A 23,836-nucleotide genomic window follows, 5' to 3' on the forward strand; every position below is an offset into this window, starting at 1 on the left:
GATCCTTGGTTACCGATTTAATAGTCTCGCCCAGCTGGAGTTGCCGCAAACCCTTCAGGCAAGGCTCGGAATCACAGCCCTCCTCGCTGGCGGGAGAGTGTTTGAACCAGCAGCTCCAAGGTTTCACCAGAAGATTCCGTCCAGAAGCCTTCCGACTTTTCAAGAAAGGATGGGCTCTTATGCTCCTTGGACAGACTCTTACTGAGCCCCGCGAATTCGCTGGTACTCTCGATGTTCTAGTAATAGTTCTGATTTGCGGGAAATCTGATTTCTGAGGTTGAAGAGATCTTCATTCCACCACGGTGACAGCGAAGATAATAGGTAAAATTATCCTGGAACATATCAAAGAGCGTCTCGGAAATTTGATCGACAGAGACCAGGCTGCTTTCCATCCTAACCGAATTGACACCCTCCGGACCAGAAAAATATGTAGAGATTACATCTCCATTTCTACACTATCAACAGGAAGTGTATCTGAAATGTTCTGTGCGGAAGGGGCATTCCGAAGAGAAGGTCACGTTCTGTATCGATGAGAAATCTGAAATTCAAGGCGGAGTCAAATAGAGTTTCGTACTGTTGCTGTTACTATTCCTGCGTATTGTCAGTTACGTTCTTTATGCCACCTTGTCCGGAGGACATGCAACTCCTCGACTACGCAGATTTCCTATGTAACGTTTATGGTGTGATCCTAATTACCACAATGTCATTTCCCACAATTGTGAAATGCAATTTACATGTTCCTCAAATTGAGCAGAAGTTGTTCACCACAAATGTTACACGAATGTAAATAATACGTCTTCGAGTGTTTATGCATAAGAAGGGGGATCCCCTTGACCCTCCAACACGACTATCTAGACAGCTGTTGCTGCAGCATTCAGATATTACGTTAGAGCCGTTAATGATTATGATAAGCGATTTTTCTGGTCTGTGCGAGTTCACTTCTCTATTGCACACTATTATTTACATATATAAGAGATTGTTAGTACTCCTCCCTGTACAGGAATTGGTTGTCGCCGTCCACATGAGGAAGATTCTTGAAGTTTGAGCGAAATTGAGGTGCAATTACGATCGTATGGACTACATTCGATGCAATCAATTTCACAGTGATAGGTATCGTCTTTACTCACCAAGATACGGCTATCGTCACAGCCACAGCAGCTCCGCAATGTAAAAGTATCGGATTACGAATCATCTTCAATTGGTTATCCGTCGTAGGACCTTCGTGAATGGCTCAGAATTCCAAACTGATTCACGTGATGTCTCCAATGAACACGAGGGTGGTTTACCCAAGCACCAAGCGAGCAGCACTTCACCTGAGCGGATCCAAATCAAGTCCCAGAGGCCTCGCACTCAGTCATATATCGATATATCAAAGTAAACCGCAAGCTCTCGACGGTAATGCGAATATATCGGCAAAGATGATTGATATGTCGGTAACGTGACGGCACAAAAGATTGCAAATTGAGCCCCGAACGCGGATTCGTTATACAGGAAGTGCGGAAAAACGCAAAATAAACACTTTTGGCAGTGCGCTTGGCCTGACCGTGCGAGCCCGAATCTTTCTTGTTTATTTATTTATAATTCACTTGAACGACGACGAATGTGATCAGTCCCAGAGGCTTTTGTTCTATATTTTGAGTTATGAAAACGAAATATTGCGGCGATGATTTCCCTCGTTATCCCTCTCGTGGAAATCTACGGGCACATGGTATCTTTGTTTTCCCACAAGTTAATTGCGTCGTCTTGGCGATAGCTGGGCTCAGCGCCCGGAAAATTTCACCACGCGGGGGGCCTGTGGGAGCGGTGTTAACTTTCACGTCAACGTTGCAGGACAACACACGACAAATACACTAGACAGAAACACAAGCCTTCCGGTGCTTGGGACAGGTAACTCCACTCGAACCTTGCAGGGATCCACCAGGCGCGTGGACGTGAACTAAAAATACTCACGACGAAAGCGAATCAATGGCACTCGAGCAATATCCAAGCTGCTGCTCATCAAGGACAACTTTCTACGCAATTCGCACACCACAATCCACTTCACTCCACGCTTCGCTTCTGTTTTCTGCTTCCTGTCACCGACGTTGTTTATTTCGTCTCGTTCTTCCGATTTCCGGGACACCAACTTTTACCAATGCAAATTCGCACCTCGATCCGAACTGATTTCAATCTGAACTTGGAATAAAATGTTTTGGCTGCTCGCGGTCTGGCCGTGCTCAAATCACCACTTCCACTTCTTCTTGTTGTTTGTTTGTGGATGGAATGACTTTTCGCAAACGAAATCGCCACCTATGTTCCAATGCCGCGCGTTCCGCTGTGGCTTGACTTTTTTTCAGAACCGTCCGAGCCCGAACTGCAGGCTCACGCGAACGAAGATGACGTCAAGCAGTTGTGGGGGAGATGGCAGTCAGCTGATCAGCTGCTTTTGTACGCCGATGTGAAGAGTGAGTTGCCGTTGTAGGAGAATATCATTTCGAAAACAAGAAAAAATGATTACTTGCTACTCGGAGCTGATTAACAGTTTGAACACATTTAAGTAAAGAAAATTAAAGTAAAAACAGATGTAAATTGTGGGCGGAATATAGCCATTTTAATGACAGTTCATAATATATCGCAAATTTGATGCTCATGTCAATCAAACACCACTATCCTAAAAAAATACATATAATTGCGAACTACGCACTAGAATCAATGCCAATAGCGTTAGAAAGCAGTATATGTACAACGTGTCTTCATAACTGAGAGGTTTCTCATATGTATGCGAAAATAGGTTTCCTCAAAAGATTGTCATCCGTGGTATCAAATGAAATGGCTCGATTATAAATTTTCGAAACTGCTTCTATTTCTGATATGTGTCTCGCACATAACCTATACATCCCATTCCGATATCTGCTCAAAGAAATTCAATAATAGTATCTTAACATATTTAGGAAATTGCCCGAAGTCAATTATAAAAATACAAATTTTAGCTAAATTATAATAATAATATGAGACACAATTTTGGAAAGTTTGAAAAAAATTCAAATATTATTAAGAAAGTCTTGGAAGGTCAGAATGTTGTATTTCACGAGAATTTATTGCACTCTAAGACGTGTATGACGTCACCATCATATAAAACGAACTTATATGAACGGCAGGGTTGGAGTTTGGAAATACACCAGGGAATATTTTGAATTTTTAGCTAGGTATGAATGGAGGAAAGGAAAGTTTCTCACTCATCGATTCAACATGCAACTCCAAAATTGCCATCTAATCTGCTTCCTCAGCTGCTGTTTTATCGGACACTCGCTAGTCTCGGCTTCTGTGACGCTTCTGCCTAGCTCTGCATATAGCCTGCCGGCGACTGCGGGTAATAATACCTGCCATACCTAAGTAGTGGTGGGAAAGATGCCTCTTTTCGGTGTGCCTCAAAAGAGTTAACATTATTCTCACTTCGTCTGTAGCACTATGAGGGAAACTTCGTACTGAAAACTTTGAAAAACACATCTAAATTAATTTCAGAATAAACCTTTTACCTAATATTTTGTGATTTCCGTTTCTTGGTATTTGACATTCGGAAATTAGAAAGCAGTCTTGGAAAACAATAGATTTATTCTTTCAATAAATACACAAAAGTTGGGGTGTGCTGGGGTTAAACGCAAGTTAACACATTTCAATCTCTGCCTCAATGAACACACTCCTCAAATCAACATTTTCACACCATAAAGCCTCCTCAATTCCCAGAATAATATTAATAGACAAGGGAGTAGCTGTCCCCAAACTGCAATTTTCTGTTTTGAACGTATATAAATATATAGTTCTGTAGCGACTACCCCTACTTCAGAACGAAACTGGTAAGTGACTTTGTCCTGAAGTAAGATAGCTACTCCTTGTCTATTAGGCTGAATTACAAGTAGAGATGAAACTCTAATCTCCCAGAATAATATTTCTCAATTCTAACCATATACAATCACCTGATCCAATTCCATACTTCAAAGAAATAATCGTTTCGACGTGCACGGTACAATATATCCCCTATAAACTTATATCGGCTGCATTTACAAAACAAAAGTTTCCCTACTATGTACACAGTAGACCCCATCAACAGACTATCCAATGTCGCCTCACCAATTGAGTCAACTCGAACCTCGCGAATCATTGTGCAGTCGAGATTGTGCTGATATGTGGTCTCATCAATTGAGGCCGTCGACTTTTCTAAGGCAGTTCGATGTCATCGACACTTCTAAGTCGACTTACTTAAATTAATGGATTGAGTAGCACAATTATGTCGACTCACTCATGAGTTTCCCATTTCTATACCTAAGTCACTCCAGCTGACTAATCCCCTGGCTATTCTACTGCAACGCATCAGTCCGACGGGATCCTCCTGCCAAAGTATCCTTAATAATCGTCTTCCATCCGAAGGACACGTTCACTACTCGGCATCGGCTGTGCTACACAACTCCGACGATCGTCCTACTGTGGCTGTACTGGCGCCTCCGTGCGCCACCGCTGATCTACGAGCCAGACCTGCCGTCATTCCGATCTCATGTCGCTACAGCAGCCCCCTGCTTACTTCACCACTTCCGAAGATATTCTGGTCTGTGTCAAGCTGACGAAGGATGGCTCTCCAGACCGAGTGGTAGCTTCCTTCAAAGTGACATATCCCTACAATTGCGACGCCATCACCCAATCTTCTTTTTGGCTGCAAGGGATATTCATCAAAACTTATCAGGGAACAAAACTTCGAGAAAATTTCCGGTCAATCCGCCTGCCTCGCCAAACTCGAATGATTTTCATATTTTAAGACCTTTTTACCAACATGTAAGTGCTCTAAGAAATAAGCTGCCGAACATTCCAATATCACGTCATCTGCATTACTGAAATCTGGTTGGATGACAGGATTTTAGATTCCGAGGTTTGAGACCTAGCCGTTTTGTTTCCCTCTCTTCTTTTCATCCTCTGTGGCGACTTAAACTTTCCTATTTCCTCTTGGCCTACTACTCTCGCCCTTCTTTCCCTCCTCAATGATTCCACTCCCCCTTCCTTTTCTTTATCTACTTTCGTGAACATCTGTGCCTCCCTCCAATTTAACCTTTCCAGAAGTTACTTCAATCACACTCTTGATCTTGTCTCCTCTAGCCTTCTTGTGTGTAGTCTATCATAATCCCTTCATGCCCCATCTTACGTTGCTTCCAACACAAATCATCCTGCTCTCGAGTTTGACGTTCAGATCACCCGACTCCACTTCCTTGTCGTACGCAAGCCTGCCAAGTTTAACTTTAGGAAGGCACTCTTCGAAGGTTTGAGCTCAGCTCTGGCGACAATCAGCTGGGCTTCCCTCCTCTCTCCATTAACGTGTGATAAAGCTCAGGATTTGATTGAGCAGACCACTTAAAAATAGAAGATAGTCGTTGTCATCATAAGGGAACCCTATAGAAACCTTGAAGTATGGATCATAGATTCGATCGGTGGAGCGGCGAGGTCATACAATATACTATGAGTTTGTTTATTACTTCACGATCAGTGACCACCAGGCAATTACTTAATCACTATAAAGGGAGCCACATGGTAGAGACTCTCACGCCGAACGTCAAGGTGGTCTGCAAAAGCGATGGATGAGCAAACATTCATAGATAAGTTAGTTAAACTAGCTTAATAAAGCTGCTTCACGAATGGAGCTCTCAATATAACGCAATGCTGCGTCAAAGGATGTGAGGCGTCCATGCCTAGGATATGCACATTCCCTGGTAGAAGACCCAACTACTACTGGAATAGTGAACTGACGACTGCCACCGAGCCAAATGATAGGTTTGGAGGATGGTAGGTAGAATTGGTTAGGAGCAAAAAAGGATGTCTATAAGGAAGCCCCCGAAAACGTCACGCTGTCTATACAGCAAAGTAAGAGAGAATGCTTTAAGCAGCTTTACTCGGAGGTGGACATGAACCTGTGCCAGAGCACCTATGGAATCATAATGAGACGATTCAAAGCCACTCATCTCTGCACATGACGCGCCCTACCCTCTTGTTGAAAATCATCCAGAGGTTATTCTTCCCGCGAAGCAGGGGCACTGGTACTGGCTCCCAACGACATCTAATTTTGACGAATCTGCAGGGAAATAGGGGACAGTAAGGTCTCGGGTCCGAACGGCATGCCGGATAGGGTCCTTAAACTCGCCATGAAATAAAGACTGGAGATATTCGATGAGTTGTTCAAAGAGCGCATATCCGAGGGGAGCCTTTCAGACCAGCAATATGGATTTCGTAAAGACATCAAAATTGGACATTGGCCTGGTCGAAAATGTAATTCATGGAAAGGGTAAAACAGCAGAATTCCAATAATTCGTATGGTCAAGGGACTGACGATTTACTAAGAAATGTCGGGATTACCAATTATCGGGTAAAATAAAGAAAATTAGCTCTGCGGACCGACGGATTGTCGGGATTCGACTGTACTAGTAAATATTTCGTGGTAGTGTGCCTGGCCACAGATGGATCCCTGTCATAGTGAGTAGCTGGAGAAAAAAACATGGGGAAATCAATTATAATCTCACTCAGTTTCTCACAGGATACGGAGGATACTGTCCGTGTGTGTACAGGTTTAAATTGGCTACCTCACATGAGTGTCCAAACTGCGGAGTACCCAGCTCACATATTCTTCTAATGCCCCAGATTCCTGAAAGAAGGGTGAAATCTAGAAGAAACTCTAGGTGAAGTATTATCATCGGGGAGTTTTGTTCAGAGAATGCTACCAGCCAGCAGGATTGGGATGCGATCCAGTGTAAAGTGCGAAAAGCGGAAGAGGTCAGAAGGGCGCAGTTATCAACGCCGCAGATAGAAGAAAGGATATCTAGCTAAAGTGAGCTAACTCCGGGCCGTGATGTAATAATTTGCGGTGGTTCCGTTGGGCAGAGAAAGGAGTCGTATTAGAGAGCAAACATTTTTAAATACAGTAATATAACATTATTAATTTTATTTGAGCAGATATCGAAATCGGATGTATTTTGAGCCCAAGATTATCCGTCATTTTAATTTGTTTTAAATTTTTTTGATTGGACAAATAATTTAGCCGAGATTTGAAAGATGAAAGAAGAGAATTTTTAGTCCTTTCCGGAATGGTTATCTGAGCACATTTCTAACTTGTGGCGAAGTGGACGTTCCATTCGCAGTTTCGTTGATTCATGTGAGAAGGAAATTTTATTGGGTTCGATTGATATACTTCCAGTAACGCTGGCTAACGATGGCTTCGAACTCCTCGCTCACATGATCGAATTCAAAAGACATTGTAAACAGAAAATAAATGGCAATCAATATATGATTAGTATCTGGCATTCAAGATATCAGCGGAATATCTTGTATTAAAGTCGTTAACATCGCAGTTAGACGCAGCAAGGAAGGTACTATCTTAAAGGCAAGCTTTATTCAACAACATTGATTCTTATGAGATCTGAGAAACCAATTTTTTAAATTCGTTGTTGCGAAAATGTGACATTGTCGGTGATTCAATTAACTCCCAAGATTCCACTTTTATTTTAATATAAAATGGTAGTGACATAAGAAAGGCACCTTTCATATTGTTTCGAAAAAAGTTTCAAAATCGTATTGACAAAGATATTCTAACCAAAGTAGCTTTAAATAAAATTACAGATTTTAATTGTCATTTGAAATTGAACGCCATTGGAAGAACTTATTCTATTTATAAATTTCTATTTCGAAAATTTCCTGTTCTATTGCGCTAAATAAAAAATTTATGGATTTTCTTTATCAATATTTCGGGTAAAATATACACATCGTTTTAAGTTATATTGAAATTAGCAACAGTTTGGACATAGAAAGGTGGATGAAAGTGATCTAAAGCTCAAACGTTGGGAGTCTATATTGAGCAAAAAAGTTTAATTAACTGCCGTAGTGTGCATAAACTGGTGAGAATCTGTGTCATATTACAATACGTCGAATTTATCAAATATTAATTTTTCCAGCAGGATCAAATTGTCTGGAGGTACCAAATATACACATAATTCAAGTTACAGTAGTCAGGACTCAGGTGAGTGTCAGCACTTTTGGGAATCTGTGTTGAAAATATCGCTCGCGATATATAGCTTCTTTTCGACTTGTCCCTTCTTTACAATTATCTTCCTAGCTATTATATCGTCCCCTCTTAGCCGTCTGATTGGGTTAGCTGTTGGCGAAGTCTCTAAGTACATGTACAATTTTTTTGAAGACTTCAAATGCCGAATCTAGTTTTGGGCAAAAAGATTGCCGATACGACCCTAATGTGTTTAATGCTGAAGTCAATTCTTTTGTTATTATGAATCAAGGCACAATAAGAAAACAACAGAGGTATCCCTTTTACCATCTTATCTACTCAAGACGTTAGGAAAATGTACAATTGTTAGTGTGTAGCAAACTCTTTACCAAAATTAGTTTGAACCTTAGCTCTGTTAAATACATTTTATTTTGGATGATAACTTCTCACTTTTTTTAATATGTGCTCGTTGAAATTTTAAAAAGACCTGTTTTTTGCAACACAGTGGTACTCACGTTCACCAAAAAGAACCTTATTATTCTAGCCATATCTCCACCATGAAGTATTATAGCATTATTTCGCAGGTGCTGGGGGGGGGGGGGCTCAGGCCTGCACCGGCACGTCCAAATTCGGCTTCCGTGGCGCTTTCCGAGCATGAACTAGCTCTTCCTTTTATATTGCGACTATTATTGAGCTTACCGTGTTCCAATTTGCCTCTGAGCTTAGCTTCTTGTCCATAAGACTATCATCATCATTAACGGCGCAACAATCGGTATCCGGTCTAGGCCTGCCTTAATAAGGAACTCCAGACATCCCGGTTTTGCGCCGAGGCCCACGAATTCGATGTCCCTAAAAGCTGTCTGGTCCTGACCTACGCCATCGCGCCATCTCAGGCAGGGTCTGCCTCGTCTTCTTTTCTACCATAGATATTGCCTTTATAGACTTTCCGGGCTGGATCATCCTCATCCATATGGAGTAAGTGACCCGCCCACCGTAATCTATTGAGCCGGATTTTATCCACAACTTGACGGTTATGGTATCGCTCATAGATTTCGTCGCTATGTAGGCTACGGAATCGTCCATTCTCATGTAGGGGACCAAAAATTCTTCGGAGGATTCTTCTCTCGAACGCGGCCAAGAGTTCGCAATTTTTCTTGATGATATTCTGGGCGAATGGGGCTATCCGGCCTAGCAAGATATCGGAGAATATCTTATAGATGGTACTTAACAACGTGATACCTCTATAATTGCTGCACTGTGTGATATCTCCCTTTTTATGTATGAGACAGATAATGCCTCTTTGCCAGTTGTCAGGCATTGATTCGCTGTCCCACACCTTGAGCACAAGTTGATAAACCACTTGGTGTAATTGGTCGTCTCCATATTTAACCAATTCGGTTGCAATTCCATCGGTTCTTAGTGACTTATGATTTTTAAGCCCATGAATTGCACGGAATGTTTCTTCTATACTTGGTGGTGGCAGTATTTCTCCGTCGTCTTCAATTGGCGGGACTTCCAACTCGCCGATATTCTGGTTGTTCAGTAGTTCATCAAAGTACTCAACCCATCGCTCCAATATACCCATTCTATGAAATCAGATTTCCCTCTTTGTCTCGGCAGGATGACTCATATATGATAATAGTGTCAAGCGGTAATTTAATTCTAAGTTTCTTCACTAGACCCACTTAGTGGAGTGAAATCCTGGGGCGCTTTTTGCCTTAGTTCCACCATATCTCCTATAAAGTTCTTTCCTAATCGCCTCTTGGAGATTCATTCATTTTAGAATGATGAGTCTTGTTATAGGAATCCCCGGGATGATATAGGCTGCCTTCGCTACATATTTTCAAGGTACTTGGCTGGTATGTCGGCTGACATTTCTCCGCTCTTTTCGTCTGCCAGGTCGAATTTCATAGTTGGGAATCATTATGTGATGGCGAGAATTATTCCGTTTTCATATAGGTCCACATACTTGTTCTTTGTTACTACGACCATCGTCAGCTCGTTTTGAAAACCAATCTTGTTGCTTGCTTTTTTCGACGCTCAAATGCCAAATACTCCATCATGCATAACGTTCCACAACAGGGATTCTAGTAAAGAACCGTGAGAGACAGATGCTATCAAAATGCTTAGGGGTTAGAACGCTAGGCTGTCATTTACCTGATTTGTGTGCAATTGCGAGGCTTTCAAATCACCACCCACCATATCAAGCCGTACACATGCTCCAGGAATATGCAGAGATGGGCTTTCGGCCCAGTTAGTTCCTTAATGGTTTTGGCTGGGCCCATATCCAGAGCAGAGCTCCTTGTGGGCTCAAGCATGGAGATGTGCTGTACAACTTGGGCGCCGTACCCCTTAATTGCGGCAGAGGTGTTAGATAGACCTCTCATCCACTGGTAGGAATGTTAAACCTGTGCTCTGTACAAACCAAACCGGTGCTAATCACAGCGGGGTTCTAATTGCGGTCTCCAAATCAATCTGTGTTCGAAGAGGGCTGTGGGATTATGCCTGCACGGCAGGTAGTCACGGTAAACTCCCAGGAGGTTCATGTTTTGTTAGTGTAACATTTGTAAATACTTTTATGCGAAATGATAGATGATATAACCTCTGTTTCCTCTATTAACACATTCTTGATCTCTATTTAATTCCAGCATCGAATTGCCGTTCTGTGTTTTCCTGACAACATTTGCCCTATCGCCCAAGTTCATTAAGTCTTACCCACTATCATCATATATTGTTTGGGCTTCTAAGTGTTCGATTCTTGTATTTTCGCTAGTGCTGAAGCTGTAATCGAGAAGTTTTTGACTTCCGCAGGTATTTTCGCCGACTCAGGTTCCTTCGTTAAAGATTTTTTTTTCATGGTAGCTCACTAGGACCCTACGGGGCTATTGAAGATTTCAGGGTAATATTTCTTTTGGTGCACATGGTAGATCGTAACTTTTTACCTAATAACTCGTCCGTTTTCCAGATACTTCTAATGATCTCTCTTTTTATTATTTCCATTACAGAGTAGAGAATTCTTAGGAAGGATAAATTCAAAGTTCAACTTATCTTAAGCAGATAATATTCCCAACATCTTATAAAGTGCACAGAAATGGGTGATAAATACCTCAACGTATTATCCCTCAATAGTTTGGGGAATGGTTTCCAAGTAAATATGAATAATGACCGACTACGAGAATCAGAAGATGATAATTTTATTTACACAACACTATTAAACCGGGTCAATACCTTGGTTAAACGTTGCGCCGATACGTTGGACATTCAGGAGAATTTGGAGGTACCTAAAGATGCTAATCTCACGAATGTATTTACGATCCTTGAGGATTATTTAGAGCAAGTCTTCCGAGCTTATTCAAAAGTCAGTCAACAAGTAGAAAGTCTAAGGGATGAAAACAGTAAGATAAAGGCTGACAATACTGCCAAAATAAAACTCATCGCTGAGATTGAAAGTAGACTCTCGGCAAGTAAGAAGCAACTAGATATGTTACGATCTGGGAACATTATTCTCGAACAGCGCAGTGACACTTTCAGGAAGCAGATAGAGAAGTACAAAAAGGATATGAGGCGTCTAAATAAAGAACATGATAAGACAAAGTTAGAGTTATCAGGGGTTCGAAAGAAGCATGACCAAATAAAACGGGAATATAGTGAAAAAATTGATGAGTTAACTGTTGAAAACCTAACTTTTGAAGCAGAGTTAATCGAGGCCCAACGAGCCATTAAAACACTTTCAGAGGAACAGACGGACCTTGAGAAACGTATTCAGTCTCATGAAAAAAGGTCCTCGGAACTGATGATAAGACTCCAGGAGAAGACTACCAAAATTAGTGGGCTCGAGGAGATCAATGAAAAACTGCTTTCCACTATGACAATGCAAATTCAACGAATTCGACTTTATGACAACGAAAATGCGGCCGATGATGAACCAGTCCAGCTGTTGGAAGCAGGAAAGATAAAACTCCAACAAGACTTTGAAAGCCAAATGAAGCATTACATCAAAGAAGAAATTAGGTCTCTGAATGAAGAAGTAGCTAAAGAAGAGACCGAGCGTAAGCAGCTAGTTCCCAAGAGCAGTCATCTTGAAACTGAATTAGCTGCTGCCAAAGAAAAGATTCACGAGCTTACCACAGAACTATCCGAGGCTATAAAGAGCCGTGATTATCTAAAGCACCAAATTACAAATATGGAGTTCATCCTGTCGAAAAACCAAGTTAATTTACAAGGGCAAGAACTAAATAGTTCAGAAGAAAACAGGTCCAGTATTGAGGCCGAAAAGTATAGTCTGAATCAGAAAGTTAACAATGAAATTCGAGCCTTACTGAAATTCGCATGTACTAGTCAGGATGGCGGCAGAGGCGACGAATTGCTCCCCGATACATTGGAAGATCCAATTCAATACCTCCAAGAAAAATTAACTTCACTTCTCTCCACCAATGCACACCTAACGAAAACAGACAAGGATTTACGTGAAGTCATCTATGAACTTGAAAATCAAGGAGCCGACCTTCGGCAATCAAATGATGAGTTAAAAGATCTTTGCCAAACGCTGAAAAGTGAAATTATACAGTCCGAACGCAAGATTCAAAGTTTGAAAGCTGAAAATTTCAGCTTGTCAGCTACAACCATCAAACTCACTAGGAAAATCGAAGAATTGCAAAACGATAATGCTGAACTGGTTCAGACGAACGCTGATGTTGATACACAAACCCAGAACCTTTCTGAGAATATCAGTTCAATCTGTTCGGAGAGAGACAAACTTGTGAATGAAATTACTATTCTGGAGGACAGAGCAAAAGAATTGGAGTACATGCTGATGGAGAAGCAGAACGAAATTAAGGATCATATAACAGTGGAGACTGAACTGAAAAGCAAATTGAGCGAGTTGGAGAAATATATCATGCAATTGGCTGAAAATCGTACAACATTGCAGAGACATCTCGAGGAAAGCGAATCATATGCTTCTTCTCTGAAACAGGAAAAGGATCGTCTCAACGAGGAGCTGTTCAATATTTCACAGTCAAGTAATCAGAAAGCAACTATAATTGAGACTCTAGAATCGGAACGTGCTGAACTACTAGCGCAAATTGAAGAGCACTCCAAGGAGCTTGTTAGTATGAGACATTTAGAAGAACAGTTGATTGTATTCCAGGAGCAAATCAGTTCTTTGAAGCTTTCACTGGACGAAAAAGAAGCAGCGCAGCAAGCGGATTTGGCACAAATCAGACATTTAACTGACCTATTAAGGACGTTGCAGCCAAAACAGGAGCACTTAGAGGAAGTAGCTGTTGCGCGACAGGAGCAAATCAAAGAACTTGAAAACAAAATTGCTAGCATTGAAGCTTCCCTTGAAGACAGTGTGAATACCAATCTAGAGTGGCAACATGCTATGCAAGTGGCAGAAGTGGAGTGCTGCGATTTTACCGAAAAGAACAAACAAACTATTCAAGAATTCCAGAATCGCATTGAGTTTCTAGAAAAGGAAAAAGTCGTTCTGAAAAGCGCCAATCAAGGCCTCTTGGAAAACTTCATAAAAATGGGTGCAACTTTGCGGCAGACTCAATCCATAAACAATAAATTGCTGGCTCAAGTTGAACAAGCAGCACAATTGGTAGACCATGAAAAGGATTATGTGAATCTCCAAATGAGATATGTTGGAATCTGCGCCGAGAAAGAGAAGCTGGAAGCCGCCAAGATGCAATTGGAAAAAACATGTGAAAAATTGTATAAGCGAATTGACATGCTTACAATGCAATCACAAAATCTGCAGGACACTGCGGACAACTTAGCAAACTGCAATGACAAATCGCGAGCAGAGATCGAAACACTGTACAAGACTTTCGTCCGATATAAGTCACAGAGCGAAGATCTCCAAAAACAGTTGGACGCGACCCAACGTGAGTTGAGAGCTGCGAATAATGTTATAGCGAATATTGAAGATTTACATGAGAAGCAGGTTGCCAGAAATGCCGTCTTGGAAGATGAAATACAATGCCTTCGCCATGAGATCGAAGATGCGCTTCCCCAGTATCAGCAAAACTCAAGCAGAACAAGTGAAGATATCGAAACCTATAGGAGTTTATATGATGAAGAAGTGGCTAAGAATATATCCCTGAGCAGTGAAATTCAGCAACTTCGAATAAGGCTTGACAATAAGAACTTGGAAGTGGATGATCAGTCTCAATTTCTAAGGCAAGTTGAATCCGATCTAGAAAGCAAATTGGAGCTTATTCGAAAACTGAACATTGATCTTTACGACATTAAAGAAGAGAATGAGAAGCTTCACCAAGAAAATAGTCGTCTTCAAGGAAAAATTGATTCCTTGACCTCAATTGAAGTGAAATTGATAGAAACTCAGAATCTACTGGATACCATGGCACGTGAAAGTCAAGAATTCAATTCAGATATTGCTGGTCTTATTACCTCAAGAGAGAGTCTTAAAACGTCAGTGAACGCACTGACCAACGTTAAGCATGAACTGGAGCAAAAAGTTGAAAAAGTATCATCAGAACTAGAGAAAGCAAATATTTCTGTCGACAAAATCCAAATAGATAACATGGACCTACAGCGGGAAAATACCAAACTGAAGGCTATTGTCAAGAATTTATATCAAGTATGCATTCCTTATAAGCACAGAGAATCGGGTGATTCGGGAGATAATTTCGATGAAATGAAATCTGATCAACTGCTGAAGAACGTTCTTGAGCTTCGTAGCACCAATGAGGAATTAGAAGATAAACTCAATAAATTAACATCTGATCTTAAGGATAGTCACGATGAAAATGTGGAACTAACAGATCGCATTTCCGGGGTCTCGTCAACTCTTCAAAGCCTCGAGAAACGTAATCTTGAGTTATTAAAAGATTTGGAAGACCTACAAATCAATTACGATACATTATCTACTCAGAAAGAAGCCCTACAAAACGAGAACCTCAAGATCACTTCCAACATCAACGCATTAGAAATGCGTCGAAACGAAATGATCCGTCATCATATTTCCTCGAATGACCAACTCAGCGAAAAGGTTCGAGAGTTTGAAGCACTAAAGAAGGAGTTGGAGTCTATTAAAAGTGAAAAAGATAGACACTTGCTTGAGTGCAGTGAGAAATTAGCTCAACTTGAAAGAGAAAGGAAGGAGCACCAGGAAAAGTTGACTAAGGAGCAGGAGCAAAGCGAGCAACTCAAGAATGATGTAGCCATTTTACAGGCTAAGCTTATGAAAAGCCGTCAATTAACTGAAGAACGAGAAAGGCAATGGGAGGTAGAACGTGAAAAGCTTGCATCAAAACTTCAGACTAATGAGAAAAGGATAAAGGACTATAAGTTCGAACTGAAAAATCGATTTGAAAATATGAGAGATAAGGCGGTAAGTAGTATCTGAAATTTGTTAGTAAACTTTTGAAGCATCTATTTTTGTTAATACAAACTCAGGCAATTCGTTTTTACAACTTGTGTTAACGAGAATAACTTTACCAAATATTAAAATACAATGCTAGATTCATTTGCGTGCATAACTTAAGATACGACCGCATTTACGCTACGTGACGCGACATTACAGCACCGGTTGTAACAGACCTTTCTATAGAAAATACAAAATTTAAAACAACCTGGATAGTTACAGTAGGATTTGCGCTAAATTTCTTATTCTCTATGCTATGCATAGGTATGTATTTATACTATTGCCTAAGACTTCTCGAATAGATGCATAGCTTTGTGAGTGGGATTTCAACTTCATCATCGTCACCTTAACCTCTTTATTTGGGGTCGACTTTTCTCGTATGGGTCCCCCGAGTAGCAGACGAGGAAGGCCGGTGCCCGGCAAAACATGGTCCATCGTAAAACTACTGGGGTCCATAACCTTCACGATATAGCTAACTAAGAATCCGTGGACCATATCAATTGAGACGTTCAATCAGATTATGTCCTATTGAGGAACGATCTGCATCCAGCAACCTTGAGATGCATTCAGTCAGCTGTTCAGCCCTGTTGGTTTGGACTTAAGAAATTTCGAAACTGCATAAACTGCTACCAAAACGTCAACAATGCCACTTCCTTTTTCTTTTCCTTCTTTTTTATTCACTTCACAACTACAACCTTTGGTAATTGAAAACGGACGAGAATTCCAACAATGTAAACTGGGTATTCTAATTTTTGTTTGGGATATGAAGGATCCTAAGTCCACATCCACTTAATGCTGGATCGGACCAAATCGAGAGCAATTTACACCCTCGTTTTTTGGTTCGCGGACCCCTCGTTTCAGGCATAGCACCCTAGTACACAAAAAGAAAGACGCTGCCTTGCCTATGCCCTGGGAGCGGTCTGACCGAAAATGGCAACAAGTGGAAAACGCTCATCCAAAGGTGCGAATTATATCGAAGCTTAAAGCAGCCATTGTTTGAGCCTAAACTAGGCTAAAGCTAGGTTTTTATTTGGGATATGAGGAATCCTAAGTCCACATCCACTTAATTTTGGACCGGACCGGACAGTGTTGCCTGTCAGTTACGTCTGAATAGTCTACATTTGACCGGCGACCGTAACGTGGATGGGATGCAGTTCTTTATCAGTTTTGACTGTTCTGGTGGCCGTTGAGTGAATGAAAAATGATTTGCCCAACCGGCCAAATATGTTTAGGCTATGCGCGAAGATTTCCTGTTTGTTTAAGCTGTGAGCAAGAATTTTGTGGGCACCTTTTTCGCTAATGAACATTTTTAATAAATGCTCACACTCAAAAATATCTCAAATTCTTGCCTCAAAGTTCTTCCACCTCCAGAATTGAACTAATGATGTTGCGGCTTGCCAGTACGTAGATGATGCATGCAGTTTTACTGGCGGGCGGGTGCATTGCGGGCACTTTCGGCGTAACTAATACTCCAAACTATACGTACATGGCGGGCTTTATATGATCCAGCTATCATTCGACAGTGGGAGAGCTATCTTGCTGACAAGACGGCAGGTACTCTGAGAATATTGACGAGAATTGGACCGCCATTACAAATGCTCTTTTTGCGGATGATGCAGAGGTCGTTGGTAGTGTCTCGAAGGGGTGTCACAAGATCTGGCTTACTGCTGAGTTGTGGAAGTGGATAAGCAAACAGAAGGAATTAAAGGACCTATTGACCGATGCGAACGATGGCGTAACGTGTACGTACGCAATCCTGAAAAGTTCAACAAAAAGTGCGTCTCGACAAACGGTAATTTTCTATTACGCTCGTCAGGGAAGCGAAAGCTGCCGCAGATCGCAATGTGAAGGACGTTAGCGGTCAAATCCTCATCCACCGGGAAGATCAGCCGAAGAGGTAGAAGGAACATTTCACCACGTTCTTAACCATATTACATTCGATGGGATTCCGCCTATTATGGATAAAATGACTAGTCACCGTAGCATGCTGATACGGACGGTTCCTCCAAACAGAAAGAACATCTCGCCCATCAATGCACTCAAACGCAATAAACCCGATGGGCTTAATGGTCCCTTCTTCACTTCACCTGCTTTTCAAAGATTTAGAGAAGGTTTTCAATAGCGTGAATCGGGGAATGTATCAGGCGTGCTCTTAGTAGGATGGACATTCCGGAGATATTAATAGCTATTATCACAGCGAAATATCATCATCAACGGCGCAACAACCGGTATCCGGTCTAGGCCTGCCTTAATAAGGAACTCCAGACATCCCGGTTTTGCGCCGAGGTCCACCAATTCGATATCCCTAAAAGCTGTCTGGCGTCCTGGCCCACGCCATCGCTCCATCTTAGGCAGGGTCTGCCTCGTCTTCTTTTCCTACCATAGATATTGCCCTTATAGACTTTCCGGGCGGGATCATCTTCATCCATACGGATTAGGTGACCCGCCCACCGTAACCTATTGAGCCGGATTTTATCCACAACCGGACGGTCATGATATCGCTCATAGATTTCGTCATTGTGTAGGCTACGGAATCGTCCATCCTCATGTAGGGGGCCAAAAATTCTTCGGAGGATTCTTCTCTCGAACGCGGCCAAGAGTTCGCAATTCTTCTTGCTAAGAACCCAAGTTTCCGAGGAATACATGAGGACTGGCAAGATCATAGTCTTGTACAGTAAGAGCTTTGACCCTATGGTGAGACGTTTCGAGCGGAACAGTCTTTGTAAGCTGAAGTAGGCTCTGTTGGCTGACAACAACCGTGCGCGGATTTCATCATCGTAGTTGTTATCGGTTGTGATTTTCGACCCTAGATAGGAGAAATTGTCAACGGTCTCAAAGTTGTATTCCCCTATCCTTATTCTTGTTCGTGCTTGTGTTTGACCAGTGCGGTTTGATGTTGTTGGTTGATTCGTCTTCGGTGCTGACGTTGCCACCATGTATTTTGTCTTGCCTTCATTGATGTGCAGCCCAAGATCTCGCGCCGCCTGCTCGATCTGGATGAAGGCAGTTTGAACGTCTCGGGTGGTTCTTCCCATGATGTCGATATCGTCAGCATAGGCCAGTAGTTGGGTGGACTTGAAGAGGATCGTACCTCTAGCATTCACCTCAGCATCACGGATCACCTTCTCGAGGGCCAGGTTAAAGAGGACGCATGATAGCGCATCCCCTTGTCGTAGACCGTTGTTGATGTCGAATGGTCTTGAGAGTGATCCTGCTGCTTTTATCTGGCCTCGCACATTGGTCAGGGTCAGCCTAGTCAGTCTTATTAATTTCATCGGGATACCGAATTCTCTCATGGCCGTGTACAGTTTTACCCTGGCTATGCTATCATAGGCGGCTTTAAAGTCGATGAACAGATGATGCAACTGTTGTCCATATTCCAACAGTTTTTCCATCGCCTGCCGCAGAGAGAAAATCTGATCTGTTGCTGATTTGCCTGGAGTGAAGCCTCTTTGGTATGGGCCAATGATGTTCTGGGCGTATGGGGCTATCCGGCCTAGCAAGATAGTGGAGAATATCTTATAGATGGTACTCAGCAACGTGATACCTCTATAATTGCTGCACTGTGTGATATCTCCCTTTTTATGTATGAGACAGATAATGCCTCGCTGCCAATCGTCAGGCATTGATTCGCTGTCCCATACCTTGAGCACAAGTTGATGAACCACTTGGTGTAACTGGTCGCCTCCATATTTAACCAATTCGGCTGTAATTCCATCGGCTCCTGGCGACTTATGATTTTTTAGCCGATGAATTGCACGGACTGTTTCTCCTAAACTTGGTGGTGGCAGTATTTGTCCGTCGTCTTCAGTTGGCGGGACCTCCAACTCGCCGATGTTCTGGTTGTTCAGTAGCTCATCAAAGTACTCAACCCATCGCTCTAATATGCCCATTCTGTCGGAAATCAGATTTCCCTCTTTGTCTCGGCAGGATGAGCATCGAGGTGTATAAGGCTTCATCCTGCTGACTTCTTGGTAAAACTTCCGCGCCTGGTGCGGTTGCTCCCTGTACTTTTCTAGTTCACAGACTTGTTGGTTCTCCCAGGCTTCCTTTTTCCGTCTGTGAAGTCGTTTCTCCGCTCGACGGAGTTCGTGATAAGTCTCTGCGCGTGCCCGCGTTCTTTGAGAATGCAACATTACTCGGTATGCGGCATTCTTCCGTTCCGTTGCTAGCTTACATTCATCGTCAAACCAGCCGTTCCGACTCCTTTTGCGGCTGGGGCCAAGTATATTTGTGGCCGTATCCATGATAACGTTCTTCAGGTGGTTGTGAAGATCATTAGTTGATGCTTCATCTCCAGGTCCTCTATTGACTGCGGTTATTGCGGCATCCATTTCCCTCTTATAGGTGTCGCGGAGGGTTGTGTTGTGGATGGCTTCAGTGTTCACTCTCACCTGATTGTCAGAGGGGATTCTAGGTGGTATTGTTATTTGAGCTCGGAGCACCATGCCAACGAGATAGTGATCCGAGTCTATATTGGCCCCCCTATATGTTCTGACATTCATCAAGGCTGAGAGGTGGCGGCGTTCGATCAACACGTGGTCAATTTGGTTGAAGTGGTCCCGTCTGGAGAGGCCCACGTATGTTTGTGGACCGCTTTCCGCGCAAACCAGGTACTTCCAACAACCATTTCGTGTGACCCTGCTAATTGAATAGTCCGCAGTCCGTTATCATTTGTTTTTTCGTGTAAGCTATGGGAGCCAACGTACCGCCTGAATACGGGCTCCTTCCCTACTTGGCTGTTAAAATCCCCAAGTATGATTTTGATATCATATCTGGGACAGGCTTCGAGGGTTCTTTCTACTGCCTCGTAGAAGGTATCCTTCTCCGACTCTGCAGTCTCCTCTGTAGGGGCGTGAACGTTTATGAGGCTTATATTTCTAAACTTGCCTCGCAAGCGCAGAGTGCATAGCCGTTCGCTTATACTTTCAAAGCCGATAACAGCAGGTTTCATTTTTTGGCTGACTAAGAAACCTACTCCGAGCACATGGTTTACTGGATGACCGCTATAATATATGGTGTAGTGGCTCTTCTCCAGGAAACCGGTCCCTGTCCATCGCATCTCTTGCAACGCTGTTACATCAGCCCTATATTGGGACAGGGTATCGGCTAGCTGCTTATCAGCTTCATCTCTGTACAGGGAGCGCACGTTCCATGAGAAAATGCGCAAATCGTTGTTCCTTTGTCGTTGCCGGGTCCGTCGTTTTAACATCCGTCCTATCCGAGGCTCCTGTTGTGGCTTCGTAACAGGTTGTTTTCCGTGTAGGGTTGTCAGCCCTACCCAACCCCCAACCTGGAGGACCAGTTGGTACAGTTTGTCCCGTTTTTAGGCGCGGGAGACTCGCCTTCATCCTTCTCCGTCTGCAGCTTTTCGTCAAGAAAGAGCTCCCAGCGGTCACCACGTGGAGGTGGAGATAGGGTTTGGTAGTAGAGCTGTTGGTGTTGGTTCAGCAGGCATTTCCCAGGTTTTATGCTCCATCGTGGGTACCAATCCACGTTTCGCCCCGGGACCTATACTACCCTTTGACCACTCAAATAGAATCAATATTCTCAATCTGACGCGTTATTGCACTCTCCCTATTAATGGACAGAGGATCGAAAGCGTCTATCAAATTGTATATCTAGAAAGTGTGATTTCTGCCGACTGCTGTTTTGACTAAAATCTGGAAATGCAGATATCTCAACACCAAGATCAAGATGAGACTGTTTTGTGTTGACGCTCTTTCTATGTTACTATATAGGAGTAATAACATGGAAGTGAATGACATCAACTGCTATTCAAAATCTCCAAGCCTTAGTGAACACGCACAATTTTTACCCCCGAATTTCTCTCTACGACGTCATTTTGTTTCCACATTGTCTTTGCTAGTCAGCTAGTGTTCAGAAAAATAGAGAGCAATATCATCAACATGCCGATTACAAAGAACCCCAGTGGTAGAATGCAACCCAACTCAAGTTATGCACGAAGCATTTTGATAACGCGGTTCATCGTTGGCTAATAGCCTTGATCCGAGGTATTTAAATTATTCAGTTCTAGGCAGGGCTGATCTCTATTTTATTTAGGTTCAGTCAAAGATCGTACTCCATGAGGCGATATTGAGTGACTTGCACTTGCAAGTCACTCAATATCATTTACATAGAACATTATCTAGACAAAATCATGACAAAAACGAAGACTGAACACCAACCGAGACACGAAGCTGTTTTGATAAATCTACGACACTTCGGACCGCGTTAAAGCAATTTAATCCAACGCACAACGGCACTGGGTTTTTGTCGCCTGCTCTAGAACTACGCTTTTCACAGTTTTTTTAAGCTTCTATAGAGATTATCAGAGTATAGCCTTACAACTCTGATGCATTTGTAGACTTCCCAAAAGTGCTATTCTTCGTCCTGCTAATGAACCTAAATCCCCTATTTGGATGTGCATTGAATTTTCTATTTTTGACGTGGTCGCTTGCGTCGCTTCTGGGGTACGGCCTATCCTATCTCCCCAAACTAAAAGTGTAAAAATAAAATATTGACGAAGTTTGTCATTGTTTGAATTGTCTCCTGATGCTCAATTCATTAGCCTCTCCTGATTGGGGTTTTGATCGGCGCCTTCGTTGCTTACATGAATAATTTTGTTGTTGACCTGCATCGTGTCAGTGTTCTTTTTTTCTTTTAGAAACTTTCACAATGGCTGGCTGGCCCCTCCCGTGCGGGTATATGAGAAATTTTCTCACTTACACCACCTCTTCCGACTTTTACTATCGCTAAGGGATTCTTCAATATCATTACTGGTTGGCTGGATCAGTCCTTAACTGCGGCTTTTTGTGGCTCCCTCCACTTTCTTGTTTTCGTTTCAGCGAGAACCTCTGGATTATTCGCAACATCCTTTCGAATTGGTGTCAAGTATTCTTTGTCTCCAGCATGAGATCCACAATATTTTCAGTAAACCTTGGGCAATGAAATACAACATGCTCCGGGATGTAGGGCAATATAATTCTGGTGACCAAATCGACGCAGGTATGCACGATAACATTCATCTCCACTCAAGAATTAATTTTGCCGTAGATTCGTCTTTGAATGTCCGGAATAATATGGTATGTTCAACGACCTGGTTCGTTGCATCTTTTTTGTCATTCTGCGATAGGCCAGCTTCCATCGAAGTTCACTAGACTCCCCGGTTGCAGACCTTTGATATTAGAGCCGTCGGCCCGCATTTGTCAGGTTGTTTATGTCCCTTTTAACACGTACTCGAGGAGGGCGATCAGACCCGAGTCTGCAAGGTACTCATCTGAAGTGGCTTCGGCCACGAAGCCTCACCGGAGGTTATCTGGTACCATGGGAACCGGGACGGCCCTCTGAGAGCATATGCTCCAGGAGAAAACAAAGGCTTATTACCAAAAAAGAGTCATATATTTTTTAAATTTTAGAAATTAAATAAATTATTCTAAACTGTAATAATTATCTTTTCTTATATTTTAAAGACGCAAAGCCCATCTGAAAATCTTCCAAGAATGGACCTCATCAATGCATTCCTTCAAAGGCAAGGCAAAATAGCCGAGGCGTGCGCATCCTTACGTCTACTCTCGCAAACCGATACACGAATCGATAGTTTCGATCCATGCCAGTTCCTTGACTGGAGGCAGCGATGGCAGCGAGCTTTCAAATATCCATTTGTAATGGTTGTTTTTAACATAATTCTTACAGTTCTCGTTAAATATGCATTATCCAAAAATGATTTAGAAATTATTATAAGACGTACTGTGCCAGCATCATCAATGCTTTGCGATGCAGACTGAAGCATTGGTTTGAAAATCATTTATTTATGTATGTATGTTTTAATATTTTTAATTATTTTTTTTGGAGTGGAAGTAAAATAAATGCTGTTTGGGTCAAAACACTGATCATTTCATTTTATGCCCATGTAGGAAACATCGTCGTTGACACAAGTTCTTGAGTTGGAATCTGAAACCTGGAGTATGACTAGGGTCGAAATCGTTCGTTGCCAGAGGCATGAATTGAATGGAGTATGTATTTTAGGACTGTATTGTTACTGTAGAATTATGTACAATGTACCTTTTGTTGCTATGTAAATACAAATTGTGATTAAATGATTCTATAACACATTAACCGTTATCGAATCCATTGGCGTGTAGTGTTCTCTTCAGGTCCTTTTCCCATGTGATGGTTTCCACAAATTGTTTTTATTAAAATCGATTTATTGTCTGTCTGTCTGCCCCTTTTTTGCCGTTGGAAGGTAGAAAGGTTCAAAACATACCGCTGGCTCCTGTCATAAATTATTTGAGACTTTTACTTTACTAAAACCACCTCCTTCTCCTTTTCTTACCCCGCGACACTGCCATTTCGGTATTACGTCGCGGGGATCAGTGACGAACTGTGGCTTGTGTCATTATTTGCTACTTTCCTCCGAAGCTCATCCTTCCCCA

The 23,836-nt window shown here is 42.3% G+C and overlaps 2 protein-coding genes across 2 annotated transcripts in view; one reads left to right on the forward strand and one right to left on the reverse strand.

Annotated features, from left to right (window-relative positions):
- LOC119656790 overlaps nt 1-2,311 on the reverse strand; it is an 88,716-nt gene extending 86,405 nt beyond the window's left edge. The window contains exon 1 of the mRNA XM_038063390.1: nt 1,128-2,311. Within this exon, the coding sequence (XP_037919318.1) occupies nt 1,128-1,192 (65 nt within the window). The 5' untranslated portion in view covers nt 1,193-2,311. The remainder of the gene's footprint in view (nt 1-1,127) is intronic.
- Nucleotides 2,312-7,651: 5,340 nt separating this feature from the next.
- Nucleotides 7,652-23,275, forward strand: LOC119658117 (putative leucine-rich repeat-containing protein DDB_G0290503). Its single transcript, XM_038065384.1, has 4 exons — nt 7,652-7,901; nt 7,959-8,023; nt 11,011-15,368; nt 22,874-23,275. The coding sequence occupies exons 3-4, from the start codon at nt 11,097-11,099 to the stop codon at nt 23,186-23,188; spliced, it is 4,587 nt and encodes a 1,528-aa protein (XP_037921312.1). The 5' UTR covers nt 7,652-7,901; nt 7,959-8,023; nt 11,011-11,096; the 3' UTR covers nt 23,189-23,275.
- The last annotated feature ends 561 nt before the right edge of the window (nt 23,276-23,836 follow it).

Source organism: Hermetia illucens, chromosome 5 (genome assembly GCF_905115235.1).
Source record: "Hermetia illucens chromosome 5, iHerIll2.2.curated.20191125, whole genome shotgun sequence".
Lineage (NCBI taxonomy): Eukaryota > Metazoa > Arthropoda > Insecta > Diptera > Stratiomyidae > Hermetia > Hermetia illucens.